The sequence below is a fragment of the Apiospora kogelbergensis genome, assembly GCF_038363985.1.
Source record: "Apiospora kogelbergensis strain CBS 113332 chromosome Unknown utg000001l_segment0_segment0, whole genome shotgun sequence".
Classification (NCBI taxonomy): Eukaryota; Fungi; Ascomycota; class Sordariomycetes; order Amphisphaeriales; family Apiosporaceae; genus Apiospora; species Apiospora kogelbergensis.
In genome coordinates, this window is record NW_027117418.1 from 1,607,079 (window position 1) to 1,621,219 (window position 14,141).

The 14,141-nt window shown below is 54.7% G+C and overlaps 5 protein-coding genes across 5 annotated transcripts; all 5 read left to right on the forward strand.

The window, feature by feature from the left end:
- Positions 1–1,296: 1,296 nt before the first annotated feature.
- On the forward strand, positions 1,297–4,363 carry PG998_000527 (uncharacterized protein; the record flags this gene model as incomplete). Its single annotated transcript, XM_066867345.1, has 3 exons — positions 1,297–1,395; positions 1,447–2,437; positions 2,601–4,363. 3 exons carry the CDS (start codon positions 1,297–1,299, stop codon positions 4,361–4,363), a joined length of 2,853 nt encoding a protein of 950 aa, XP_066735760.1.
- Positions 4,364–4,936: 573 nt separating this feature from the next.
- PG998_000528 (hydroxyethylthiazole kinase protein) lies at positions 4,937–6,770 on the forward strand (the record flags this gene model as incomplete). The annotated part of the gene is made up of 4 exons (XM_066867346.1): positions 4,937–5,222; positions 5,320–5,455; positions 5,529–6,116; positions 6,209–6,770. 4 exons carry the CDS (start codon positions 4,937–4,939, stop codon positions 6,768–6,770), a joined length of 1,572 nt encoding a protein of 523 aa, XP_066735761.1.
- A 421-nt stretch (positions 6,771–7,191) lies between these two features.
- PG998_000529 (Isochorismatase hydrolase) lies at positions 7,192–8,100 on the forward strand (the record flags this gene model as incomplete). Its single annotated transcript, XM_066867347.1, has 3 exons — positions 7,192–7,225; positions 7,380–7,398; positions 7,575–8,100. 3 exons carry the CDS (start codon positions 7,192–7,194, stop codon positions 8,098–8,100), a joined length of 579 nt encoding a protein of 192 aa, XP_066735762.1.
- Positions 8,101–9,072: 972 nt separating this feature from the next.
- PG998_000530 (uncharacterized protein) lies at positions 9,073–10,832 on the forward strand (the record flags this gene model as incomplete). Its single annotated transcript, XM_066867348.1, has 3 exons — positions 9,073–9,136; positions 9,213–9,722; positions 9,781–10,832. 3 exons carry the CDS (start codon positions 9,073–9,075, stop codon positions 10,830–10,832), a joined length of 1,626 nt encoding a protein of 541 aa, XP_066735763.1.
- Positions 10,833–12,016: 1,184 nt separating this feature from the next.
- On the forward strand, positions 12,017–13,934 carry PG998_000531 (5-aminolevulinate synthase; the record flags this gene model as incomplete). Its single annotated transcript, XM_066867349.1, has 2 exons — positions 12,017–12,338; positions 12,409–13,934. 2 exons carry the CDS (start codon positions 12,017–12,019, stop codon positions 13,932–13,934), a joined length of 1,848 nt encoding a protein of 615 aa, XP_066735764.1.
- Positions 13,935–14,141: the final 207 nt, after the last annotated feature.

A 14,141-nucleotide genomic window follows, 5' to 3' on the forward strand; every position in this document is an offset into this window, starting at 1 on the left:
GCACCTCAACCTCAGTCTACTGGGATCTGCTTGTCGGAGCAGTCCAGGGCGGGACAGGAACAAGAAAGTCAATAGCGATCGGGTAGTTTTTCAGCAGCAACCCAACAGAGCTTATCTGACTACGCGTGCCAGGCCGCAATGGAAAGTTGGACGAACCGAAGCCCGGCACGATAGACGCTGGCAGGGCGGGCGCATTAACTTTTAAACTTTAACGGGCCAGGACAACGGCACCCTCCGGGGCCTCCAACACTGAGCTCGAAACGCTATCTTCCAAGGCCCCTTAGGGCATGACCACTGATGACAGTGGCTACTGACAGCACTCAGCACTGCTTCTGTCCCGAGGGCCAAATGAATGGAGGATGAATCCATCAAATGAACAATACAGCGAGAGAGTGGGTTGCTGGTCCTTTGATTTTGAGGCTGATTGGCCGAGGGTCCCCTCATCCCAGTTCAACAATGAGCCATCCCACACAGGGTCAATGTAGATAAGTACCTAGAGAAACCGGCAAGTACCTAGCCCATCATTTGGGAGGAAAAGTCGTCATTAGCCATGTCGCTAGTACTTCCCTCCTCTAACCGGGATTAACCAAATTGATGGATCGCATCTCGCTCACTCTCATTCATAGAGAATCCCGATCGATAATCATGTCTTGTCCTGACGTCCAATCCGTATTCGAGTAATCCTCTCTTTCCCCTTGTTTCCCCTCTCACACATTCGTTCCTCTTATCCGACAAGATACGGATTCACCTCCTGTCGCTCGAAAGATTGATTTCGGAAGAATCTCTTTCGCACTCTCGTTTGATCCTACTTTTTATCTCAACAGGCCGCCATCCCTAAGCTACGTTCCTTGTCTATACCGTTTCGCCGCCCCTCGAACGGCGTTGTTTGGTTTACCGTAAACGTCCGAACCGACGGGCTTTTCGAGGAAGTCTCCAACCCGTCCAACCGCTTGTACGACGTTGTTTTCGGGCGCGCGACCGACCGAATTCCTTGCGCTTTCACGACCTGCTCCAGTATAGACCGAGAGTAGGGGAAAACATACAGGTCACCATCCCGACGTATCCGTCAGATCGATCTGCAGAGCAAAGGGCTACATCGTTCTTGTCAGCCTGCGCAGCTGGACCGCCTGACGTTTCTCGAACAACCGTCCCCGAAGCCAGCTCGCATGTATTGCTTGTGAGAAGTTGGCCAAGCGGACAAACGAAGATTGACCTGGTCCCGCCTGCCCAAACACTGCTCGATTGGCAGCTTTGCGCTACGGCGGCTCTGCCAGCAGAGCGCCGGAACACACCAAGATGGCTTGGCCCTGGGACACGTATGCGGCCTTGGTCACCAGACAAGACGACCCTGCTCAAGAGCTGCTCAAACTGCTCAATGACCCTTTCAAGCAGAACGTGAGTCTTGCCCCCGCCTGCAGGAACTTGACTAAATACTGACTTTCTCAGCTTACGATTAACGCCGTATACTCTGCTTTGGCCACTTCCCTGGGGTTGACTGTAGGGATTGCGCTGTTCTTCTCCCTCATTCGACCTTACCATTCGGTAGTGTACGCCCCGAAGCTCAAGCACGCCGACGAGAAACATGCACCACCGCCGATAGGAAAAGGCTATTTTGCATGGTTTACCCCGTTATGGAAGACCAATGATAAGGAGATGATACAGCATGCTGGCATGGACGCGACTATCTTCCTGCGTTTTACTAGAATGCTTCGGAATATATTCGCCGCGCTGGCTCTTTTGTCATGCTGCGTTCTTCTGCCCATTAACTGGACCAAAAATGTAGGCCAAGACGACCCGGCGCTGATACTAATCAGGTTGACGCCAATAGCAGTACATGGCAGCAATACGTGGGGTATCGTCATTGTTGGGTATCTATCCAACGCCATTATCTGCGGGTTTCTCTGGTGGAACTATAGGAAGGTTCTACAGTTGCGTCGCTACTATTTCGAGACCGACGAGTATCAACACAGTTTGCACTCCCGGACGCTGATGTTGAACGACATACCCAAGAAACTCTCCTCGGACGAAGGAATCGCGAGGATCATCGACGAAGTCATTCCCCAATCATCGTTCTCAAGAACGGCAATGGCACGTAACGTCAAGCTTCTTCCTAGTCTGATCGAACAGCATGACAGCACCGTTCGCAAGCTTGAGAAAGTTCTTGCGAGGTACCTGAAAGATCCTGCAAACTTGCCTGCAGCACGGCCGATGTGCTCACCCTCCAGGAAGGACCCGTCCTACGGCACATTCCCGAAAGGCCAGAAGGTTGATGCCATCGAATATCTTACGAATAGGATCCGGGAGCTCGAGATTGAAGTGAGGGAAGCTCGAAACACGATCGATAAGCGAAATGCCCTGCCATATGGTTTTGCCAGTTATGACGACATTTCCGAGGCTCACTGTATTGCCCATGCCCTGCGAAACAAGAAGCCGAGGGGTACCACGGTGGTCCTCGCCCCAAGACCAAACGACATCATCTGGGCTAACATGCCCCTCTCTCCGTCCAAACGAGGCTGGCGCAGATTGATCATCAATGCATGGGTCGCTCTGCTGACATTCCTTTGGATCGCCCCCCAACGCCATGATTGCGATTTTCCTAGTCAATCTGAACAACTTAGGAGCCGTGTGGTCCGCGTTCAAGGACGAGTTGGCTGCAGACAAAACGTTCTGGTCGATCGTGCAAGGTGTGGTCAACCCGGCCATAACGTCCCTCATTTATCTCGTGCTTCCCATCATTTTCCGTCGACTGTCTATTCGAGCCGGAGACCGAACGAAGACGGGGAGAGAAAGGCACGTAGTGTCCAAGCTATACTTCTTTTTCGTCTTCAACAACCTGATTATCTTCTCGATATTCGGGACTATATGGAACATCGTCAGCTCAGTCATCCAACAAACTAGGAAAACGGGCGATGCTTGGAAAGCCATCACAGACGCGAAGCCTTTGGACAATCTGTTCTATTCTTTGTGTAGCATCACTCCTTTCTTCATTACCTGGCTACTGCAACGTAGCATGGGTGCTGCCATTGACCTCGCACAGTTGTGGACATTAGTCTGGAGCTTCCTCGTACGAAAATTCTCAAGCCCGACACCACGAGAACTGATCGAATTAACAGCTCCGCCTGCATTTGATTACGCCAGCTACTACAATTATTTCTTGTACTATTCCACAGTCGCGCTGTTCTTCGGTGGTCTTCAGCCTCTGGTCCTTCCGGCAGCGGCCTTGTATTTCGCCATTGATTGCTGGCTCAAGAAGTATCTCCTGCTTTACATCTTTATCACGAAGACTGAGTCGGCGGGTATGTTTTGGCGAGTTCTCTTCAATAGGATAGTCTTCGCCACCATGCTGGGAAATGTCATCACGTTTCTTGTTGTCTGGCTCCGGGGAGATGGCGGTATGGTTTTTACGGCGAAAACACAAGCTTACGCCGTTGTGCCGCTCCCTTTCTTCATGCTGGCATTCAAACTCTACTGCGCTCGAGCGTTCGACACCAAGATGCATTACTATGCGACTCGCAACGTTCACAGGAACAGCGAAGGCACCGTGGGCAAGGACCCTCTTCGGTCCGACCGACTTGCGTCACGATTCGGCCACCCAGCACTTTACAAGCCCCTGATCACGCCAATGGTGCATGCCAAAGCCCAGAATATCCTGGCCTCAATCTACAAGGGACGCCTTAGCGATGGGCGCGAGGCAGATTCGGGAGATACCATGTCCACGTCTGGCTATTCGGATGCCTACGTGCTTGGTGACATGAACAAAGCGGGCAAGGCAAAGAATGCGATGCCTGGATTTGAGATCGTTCACGAGTCGCGCATGGACTTCGAATACTACAAAAACCGACCGGAGTTTGCGTCCGAACATGGCGGTGGCGACATCTATGGCCGACCGGCTGATCACTATAGGCCTGGGACTCCTGGGAGCATGTTCAATGGTAGCGAACCGATGTCAAGACCAGGTAGCCCAGGACTACCGCCGTCTATGCGAGCTGCAAGTCCTGGTCCCAGCGCCATGGGAAGAGCCTATTCCCCAGGGCCTTCAGCCATGGGTGGATCCAATCCTTATGTACAGCACCCAGAAATCGGTCGAACACGCAGCCCGCTTTACTCGCATGGTAACGATAGTGGCGCTAACCTTGTTAGTAATGCGGCTGCGATGCCTTTGTCCCCGATGATGGGAGGGCCAAGTATGGAACGGCCCATGGCTAGAGGTCCAGGGGCCGCTGGCATGCTTGGTGGAGGGCCGCAGGGCTACGGTGGTCTGCCCCAGACCGAGGAGGATATGAGCACCCCAGCCCAAGACCCAATGGCATATGACTACTTCCGTAGCACCCGCACGCGTAGGAACCCTAGCGGGGCATGGTAGCGTCGGCATATGGAAGGGAGGGCGGCAGCTTCGTTTTGGAAGCATCGGAATAAATAATTGGGTATACGAGCGGCTTAAATGTTTGCATACGTCTGGCGTTCAGGCTACGAGTGAACATGGACATGTCACTCTCATTTTTGGGGGACGAGGTGCGCAAGAAACTAGAAACGACAGGGCAGCCACCCTGCTTAGGAATTGGTAACGATTATAGACCACCCAGAAGGTCCATTTACGAAGTTCAAGGGGGACTCCAAAAGCTCTGCATGGAAAGACGCGGATCCTATATATCACTATACTTTTAATGGCTAAGTCGCAGGAGTCAACCGGGCTGTCCCCCGATTAGTAGTACATAGTAATTTTCGATGTGTGTTCAATATAAAAGGAGCGCAAAGTGTGGCACTCGAAGCAATTAAGACGTCATGCGATGCAAGAGACCTGCGAGAGGTCCAATTGAGGTGAGGGGTGGGGCGTTGGCCATTAACACTAGAACCTCGTTAGAAACCACAGCTCATGCCCAGCTGTGACTCGACTCTGCAACGAGTCCACCCGCTCACTTTATACTATACAAACACAATGCGCAAGCAGGACGTGGACTACTCCCTCTACCTGGTGACGGACTCCACCGCGGCCATCCTCGGTGATAAGGACATATGCCATGTAGTCGAGGCCGCTCTGAAGGGCGGCGTGACATGCGTGCAGTATCGGGACAAGAAGAGCGAGACGGGCGCCTTGATCGAGACGGCGCGCAAACTGCATGCCGTCACCCAGAAATACCATGTGCCTCTTCTGATTAACGACCGCGTGGATGTCGCCCAGGCTGTTGAATGTGAGGGCGTCCATATCGGCCAGGATGATATGGGTGAGTCATTCTTCTCCATCTGTGTCTCATTCAAGTTGGTCCGGATTGCGCGAGAATCTATACTGGGGTACAAGCTCTAACGTGGCATGTGAATCAGCGTTGGCGACTGCGCGGAAGAGCCTAGGCCCAGACGCCATTATCGGCGTCACAGTGAGCACAATCGAGGAATTGGATACGGCATGTCGTGGCGGCGCCGATTACGTGGGAATCGGAACTGTATACGCTACGCCAACGTGAGAAGAACTGTGCCCCCCTTCTCTACTTCCGCCCTCCTGTCCCTGGACTAATGCCGTTTTATGACAATAGAAAGGATGACACCAAGCACATCATTGGGGTAGAGGGTGTGCAGCGCATGCTGTTCTACCTTTCCTCATCCAAGTTCAAGGTCAAGTCTGTCTGCATCGGCGGCATCAACGCCGCTAACGCCTCGGATGTCATGTGGCAGAGCATGGCGAAGGAAAAGTCACTGGACGGCATCGCGGTCGTGAGCGCCATCGTGGCGGCGGCGGACCCGGAGGCGGCTGCCAAGAGCTTGAGGCGGCTGGTCAAGACGCCGCCGGCCTTCGCGACGCACGTCCACGCCGAGGAGCAATACCGCTCGGCCGAGATCCTGGAGCTGGTGCCCGAAATCATCAAGGCGGTCCACGAGAAGAAGCCGCTCTCGCACAACATGACCAACTTGGTCGTCCAGAACTTAGCCGCCAACGTCGCCCTCAACGTCGGCGCGAGCCCCATCATGGCCAACTACGGCGAGGAGGCCAAGGACCTGGCGGCCCTCGGCGGGGCGCTCGTGGTCAATATGGGTACGGTCACGCCCGAGGGCCTGGAGAACTATCTCAAGGCTCTTAAGGCGTACAACGAGGCGGGACAGCCTGTCGTTTTCGACCCAGTTGGGTGAGTCTACATTGCTACTGTTGCCTTTTATTCACGATCGCCCAATTCTCTGGCCCATGAGAGTTAGTGTGCATGCTAACGAAGGCATTCAGGGCGGGCGCAACCGACGTCCGCCGTTCCGCGACCAAACGCATCCTGGGGGCAGGCTACATCGACGTGATCAAAGGCAACCAGTCCGAGATCGTGTCGTGCACGCCCGCCGGCGCCAAGCTGCAGCAGCGCGGCGTCGACAGCGGGCCGACGAGCACGGATCTCGACGTGGCGAGGCTCAGCGGCGTGGTGCGGGACCTGGCGACGCTGCGCAAGAACATCGTGGTCATGACGGGCACGACGGACTACGTGAGCAACGGCAAGACGGTCTACGCCGTCGGCAACGGCCACGAGTACCTGGGCATGGTCACGGGCACCGGCTGCTGTCTGGGCACGACCGTCTCGGCCATGGTCGCGGCGTACCCCCAGGACAAGCTCGCGGCCACCCTCGCAGGCCTGCTCCACTACGAGATCGCCGCGGAGCTGGCCGCGGAGCGCGACGACGTCCGGGGCCCGGGCACGTTCGTCCCGGCGTTCCTGGACGAGCTGTACCGCATCCGCTTGGCGACGGTGCAGGGGGATCTGGCTTGGCTCAAAAGGGCCAATATTTGGGTGGTGACTTGAGTCTATGTATCTATCTACTTCAAAAAGGGAATGTATTAGGCACCTCCAGTAACATAATCGCCGGAAAAGGTATATCGAGAAACACGAAACACCCCCACTTGGGCTATTGTTATATGGCGTGTTTCTGTAACCTGTAACCTGCAACCTGCAACCCCGTAACCCCACCGTCGACCATCCGCTAATCCGCGACGACCCCTCCATCCTCTCTTCGTGTCTTTTCCCCAAGCCCAATATCACTGGTAAAAAACGCCTGGTGTTGGTTAACAAAAGCCCAGAAACTCATGTTATGATAACCTCGAGGTGCATACCATCTTTAATCCGTTTCAACAGCAAGCCCCTCTCGTCCGTTGTTCTTCATCACCACATCACCCCCATCAGCCGTTTCCAGGGCCGATATTCGTCGTCTTCTACCACCGCCACCATGACAGAGAGCGTCGTACCGAGTCGGCGCATGCGTAAGTTTCCTCTCGTTAGAATTTCGTCTGTGGTATTAAAGCCACTCTTGCTAACATGATGTCCGTAGAGCGGCCCGCCATCTTGTCAGTCACCATTGCTGAGCGTTATCTATCCATCGCATTTTCTTGATAGCCACAAGTTACTGACTCACAGTCTCTTACATCCGGATACAGTGTGTGTGATCTACAGGACAAGTTCCGCAACGCCATTTACCAGTTCGATAAAATGTAAGACCAGAAGAAAGCCAGAGGCGTCTCCCCGCATATTTGAGGGAGTGATGCTATATCTTTTCTGGGTTATCCCGACATGATACACCTCCGATGAACTCGACTAACAGCATAAAAATAGCGTCCTGACCACGCAAAAAGTCCTCCGCGCGGCCCAGATACTACAGATCCCGGTCTACGCCACGACGCAGAGCGTCGCCAAGCTGGGCGGGACTGTGGCGGAGCTGGAGCCGCTGCTGCAGTCGGCCGTGTGCATCGAGGACAAGACGCGGTTCAGCATGTGGACGCCGGCGGTGCAGCGGCACTTCTCGGTGGAGCAGCAGCAGGACACGGGCAAGTCGGACGTGGTGCTGGTGGGCATCGAGAGCCACATCTGCATCACGCAGACGACGCTCGACCTGCTGGCCGAGGGCCACCGCGTCTACGTCCTCGCTGACGCCGTCAGCAGCTGCAACCCCCAGGAGGTGCCCCTCGCCCTCGCCCGCCTGCGCGCCGCCGGCGCCACCGTCACCACCAGCGAGAGCTGGCTCTACGAGTGCATGGGCGACGCCGCCATCCCCGAGTTCCGTGAGATCGCCAAGTTGGTCAAGGAGACAGGGCCGGATACCAAGAAGGCCTTGGATGGGCTGTTGGGCTCTAATCTGTGATCCGGTTGGGTCTGCGAGCCTTCAGTCGGGAAATAGGGGGTGAGAAAGCAGGTGCTCACATCGTTGGTTACGCAAAAGGGGTTAAAGGGATGGAAGAGAAAAAGAATAAAGAAAGATATTAAAGCTGCAGTAAAGAGAATCATAAGTGACTGCAGAGGGAGTTGAGCCCTCTTGCCCTTTAAGTATATAAATAAGGCTATTTGTCCCTTCCATGATGAATTCGGGGCTGCTGAGCTTCGTCCTATATGATTGCCCCTTCCTTTGCGTAAACACAAGTGGCTTCTTACAGCACAAGGAAAACGTACTCACTTAATTCCACCTTAGATATGCGCAAGTCGCCTAGTAGCACTGCCGTAGGTGCAATCTACCTGGTTGCCGGACACACATGTTGCTATTCTCAAACACCCATTGTAAATACAAAGATAAATAGATGACGTGTAGGCCTATCAGCTGACAACTTGTTCTCAGCCGAGTGAAATCTTGGTATTATTGAATTGGACGCCAAAAAGCTGAAAGAGTTGGTAATGCGTGTTGTAAAAGTTGCTGTTGTTCACCCGCCGCACCAAGCTTGGTAAGGTGAGATAGATGGGCAGAACTTGCTCGCTAGCAACAAACTGCTCACACGCATATATATATGTATATACAGCCAGTTGAATAGAAACAGTCAGTTTCGATGCTGAAATTCAATCTCAAGGATAACTGCAGCTTCCACTATTAACATCGCAGTGGCTGTCCCAGTGGTGCTTACCGTTGTCTGATTCACGACTTGGCTTTACATAAATCACTGTATGAATACTATCGCCGCTTCCAATTTCATTCATTTGCAGCACGACCTCTCTACAGCCGGGTTCGCTGTATTGAAGTTGCTCGCACGCTGACTTACAAGCACCAACACTTACAAGCAACAACACTTACAAGCTACAACACTTACAAGCTACAACACTTACAAGCAGCAACCATCTAGCTATCGCCATGGCCGGAGCTGGGATTGATCAGCTGAAGTTGATCTATCACTTGTCTGATTTGGACCAATCTGGTAAGCTACTTTGCTCACTACTATTTGTATCTTTGAACCACGGCCATACCTGACTAATCTCCCGTACGTTCAACAGCCGGCAGAGAATACATCCGAAGAATGTTCATCTTCGACTTCCCTGACAGGACCAAGCGCTCCGAGGCTACTACCGCGCTGCGCCAGGGACTGAAGACGGCTTTCAAGGTATATCCGCACCTGACGGGCCGCGTGGGGCCACATGAGGATGCCGAGCTGGACCAAGACCTCGTGATGCTCCGTTACGGAGATACGGAAGCTACGCGGGAGATCACCCAGGAGGTGTTCCAGGCCAGCTACCGCAAGAAGTCCTCTGATTGGTATGGCTACCGCGAGCTATGTCAAATGAACATGCCCGTGTCGCACTGGAAGCCCAAAGACTTTTGCCTTGCTCCTCAAATTTGGAAGAAGGAAGACTGGATTCCAGCCGTCACCCTAAAAGCCACCTTTCTCGGCACCGGCGGCTTGGTGCTTTGCTTTGCGTTCCATCAGTCGCTGGTAGATGGCCGCTCTATTTCCATGTTCATCGACACTTTTGCGAAGGGTACTCGAGATCCGAACGCCATCAACGGTAAGCACATCCTACCTTTACGCCATCGGCTTCATCGGTGCTGACCCCCTGAAAACAGAGGCGCAGGAGCACATCAAACACATAGACCTAAGTGGGGCATACGGCTGGAAAGTCGAAGACATCCAACGACGATGGGAACCTGACCGTTTCCCGGAATGGAACTTCGATCAGGGAGAACCGGTCTACTCCTATCTTTCGCAGAGTGGCCGTTGCCGCCTCATCAGATTCCCCGCCAAGGCCATCGCCAAGATGCGGGACGAGTGCCATGCCTTTCTTCTCGCGACCTGCGAAGCCGATGATGAGGTGTTCGTCAGTCCCATAGACATACTCTCGGCCCTGATGTGGGTGTCTTTGCTGCGTTCCCGCCACACGCGCTTCAACTCAGATGACTGGGATGACGTTTCTGTATTCACCACGGCCGTCGACCTGCGCCGCCAAGACTTGAACGGATTGATACCCCCGAACTACTTTGGTAACATGTCCATGAACCTGGCCGTTACGGCTCGTGACATTAATGATATCATAAGACCGGAGACGACTACCTGTTCCCGCAAGGGACCGCCGCGACTCGGGCCGGTCCAGCTTACCACCGTCGCAAGCAGTGCTGCCGTCATCCGCGACGAGCTGCGCCTCATTGGGAGGGAGAACATCGAGGAGCGTCTTGCCATGTTCCACGCGCTCGAGCAGCCCGTCGACGCCGTTGACGCCGGCACGCGGGCCGTGAGGAGCCACAAGTACGGCGCCAAGGTCTCGTCGCTGGTCACCTTTGACGCCGACATCGACTTCGGCATCCCGGGCACCCCCAGTAAGGACGGACGGCCCCGGTTCGTCCGGAAGCCGTGGGTCAAGGACAACGGCATGATGCACATCATGCCGCGGCGCGGCGGCACCAAGGAGGAAAGCGACGCGGACTGGGTCGTGCTCGTCTGTGCGGACAGCCCCGTGCTAGAGCAGCTCTGCTCGGGGTACGAGCTGGGCCAATGGGCCGTGGGCTTTGTGGACGACGAAGACCCCTCGCTGTGGTGGGAGAAGCGCTTCGGCGACCGTCGCGTGCCCGACGAGAATGACAGCGACGATGAGGACGCGGACGGCGATGTGGAGATGCAGTGAGTTCATAGGATTGATGCAAGTATCGAATACAAAAACACTCTATACTTTCTATCCCACCCAATGTGTCATACGACTTGTACTGGAACCACCCTGTTGGATCTTAGCGGAGGTTAGGCTGAAGTCTATCTGCGGGTTTAAGCTCTGTCATCTTAAACAGGTTCAAGCATGTACATTGTCCATCACGTGGCTAGTGGTCGAGATGCAATCCGCGGGACTAACGATTCGGGGGTCGGGATTTGAAATAGCCGGTGATGCTTGGACATGGCCATAAGCAAGCATTGTTGCATCTGCCATCGACCAAGCGACGCCGGTGACAAATTACTCGGGGACTACATGGCCCTGCAGTGCTACTACCGATATAGGCGATGCTAGTGCAGCAAGGGTTTCTGGTTTAGGTAAGACGGAAGTCGGCCGGCCAATGGGGGTTGAGGCAATTACCAGACCATGGCATGATGGTGGTGTTGATGGTTCGGCTTTTAGCTTTTAGGGGGGATGGAAAAAGTCATTGGCGACCCCTGGGACGGACAGACACAGGTGACAGACAGGGCCCTGTTCCTACAGTAGCAGACGCCGAGAGCCCGAGGACATCCACTGGGACGAGGACATCATCCACTGGGAATGTGTGCTACCTCGCTGCGGCCGCGATCTAGATTCCATCTGCCTGTACCTACATGTCTAATGTCTGTCATGCCACGGCCTTGGAATCTCTGCAGACCATCAGATTGATATAACTTCCGGGGCCTGGCGAAACCGTATTTTGATTCGGCTGGCCTGAAGTACTGGCCATCTCGTCCTGACCGACCGTGAAGGCGTTGGAGAAGCCAGCCGTTGCGTTCCGTCGGCGCATCTTCATTCGCTCCCTCGGCCGATCTTGTCTTTCCTGTCTGCATGTACTTTGCGCATTAGCACTATCCCTTCTGGTGGCCCCTCAAGCCAGCCCACCACAACCCACCACCCCGGTCAATTTTTGGCATGCAGTGCTTTTGGTCTTGTCGCTCATTTTCCCCCACCAGCCGGCCAAGGACCACGTCGCCGGCTAGTAATAAGTAATCGCAGCAAACCATCTCTACCTCTCTCACCTTTTTCTCTCTAGCTACATACACATACACTTTCTGACCAAAAAGGGTTCTTGTCCAAAGAAGCCACCCGTACTGAACCTGAACTCTGCGCTTCGACCCGCCACCATGGATACTGTTCTCCGACAGTCCAAGGCCATGTGCCCGTTCCTGAAGAAGACGTCGACCACCACTCTTCGCGCTCTGTCTACCTCGAGTCGCCCCCAGGCCTCGCAATGCGGCGGAACCATTTCCAAGCTGCAGCTGCTTGGCCAGCGCTGCCCTGTCATGGGCAAGGCTCTGGCTATCCAGTCTTCCCGCGTCGGTGTTACCGCGCCCACTGCTGTCGCTGGAATGCGCGGCTTCTGCGGCCACTCCAAGTCGGGCAAGGCAAAGATTCACACCAGTCGCCCCAACGAGGCCAGAGCCGTTGACGCCCCTCTCCTGGCTAGTAAGTATATCCAGAAGGACGCCTGCCCCTTGTCAATCAATTGGCCTCGCTAATGGTGTTTTCTCTAAAGACCAACTCCCGCCCGCTGCGCCTGCGCAGAAGCAGGCCAACGCCTCGAACCTGCCCGGCCAGCCCGCGAGCGACGATGCCAAGTTCAACTACGATGGCTTCTACCAAGCCGAGCTCGACAAGAAGCACAAGGACAGATCCTACCGCTACTTCAACAACATCAACCGCCTGGCCCGCGAGTTCCCCCGCGCCCATATGGCGAACAAGGAGGAGCGCGTGACTGTCTGGTGCGCCAATGACTACCTTGGCATGGGACGGAACTCCCAAGTCATCAACGCGATGCACGAGACCCTGGATGAGTATGGCGCCGGCGCCGGAGGCACGCGCAACATCTCGGGTCACAACAAGCACGCCGTAGAACTGGAGGGTACCATTGCCAAGTTGCACGCCAAGGAATCCGCTTTGGTCTTCAGCTCGTGCTACGTCGCTAACGATGCGACTCTTGCGACCCTGGGTAGCAAACTCCCCGACTGTGTGATCCTGTCGGACAGTCTCAACCACGCCTCGATGATCCAGGGTATCCGTCATTCGGGTACCAAGAAGATCGTCTTCAAGCACAACGATCTGGAGGATTTGGAGGCCAAGCTGGCCTCCTTACCCCTGCATGTGCCTAAGATCATTGCTTTCGAATCAGTATACAGCATGTGTGGCTCCATTGGTCCCATTGAGGCAATCTGCGACCTTGCTGACAAGTACGGCGCTATCACTTTCCTCGATGAAGTCCATGCCGTAGGCATGTACGGGCCAACCGGCGCTGGTGTCGCCGAGCACCTTGACTTCGAAGCGCACCAACAGGGCAAGCCCCAGGGGACTATAATGGATCGCATTGACATCATCACCGGCACACTGGGCAAGGCTTATGGCTGTGTCGGTGGCTACATCGCAGGAAGCGCCAAGTTCATCGATGTGATCCGCTCTCTGGCCCCTGGCTTCATCTTCACTACATCTCTCCCTCCTGCCACCATGGCCGGCGCTAAGGCTGCCATTGAGTACCAAATGGAGTACACTGGTGACCGAAGGCTTCAGCAGCTGCACACTCGCGCTGTGAAGGAGGCCTTGGATTCTCGTGATATCCCTGTCATGCCCAACCCCTCGCACATTATCCCCGTCCTTGTAGGCAATGCCGAGCTTGCCAAGCAAGCCTCTGACATGCTCCTTGAGGACTACCAGATTTACGTGCAGTCTATCAACTACCCTACAGTTCCTGTGGGCCAGGAACGCCTCCGTATCACGCCGACTCCTGGCCACAAGAAGGAGTACCGCGATCACCTTGTCAATGCTATTGACGAGATCTGGACCAAGCTCGGCATCAAGCGCACTTCCGAGTGGGCCGCCGAGGGTGGCTTCATCGGTGTCGGTGAGAGCAACGCTGCTGTCGAGGAGCCTCTGTGGACCGATGAGCAACTGGGCATCAGCCAACAAGTCACCAAGGAGATCAACGAGTCTAAGCCCGCCGGCCAAGGCTTCATCAATACCCTGCTTGAGCGCGAGACCCAGCAAGCCGCCGCGAGCGCTTCTGCTGCTTAAAATTCCCCAACCCCAATCTTTTGTGCGCAGCCTTGGCCCTGAAAAATATGGGAGGGGGAAAGCTCAGCAGACCTGAAACCACGTTCCTTAGAGCGATGGGGCCTTGTGTGACTACAAATGTTCAAATCAGTGAATGAATGAATGGGATTGGTGAATTGATGATCTTCGTTTCGACACATACAAGCCCTTGGAGTCACAGTCATGTAG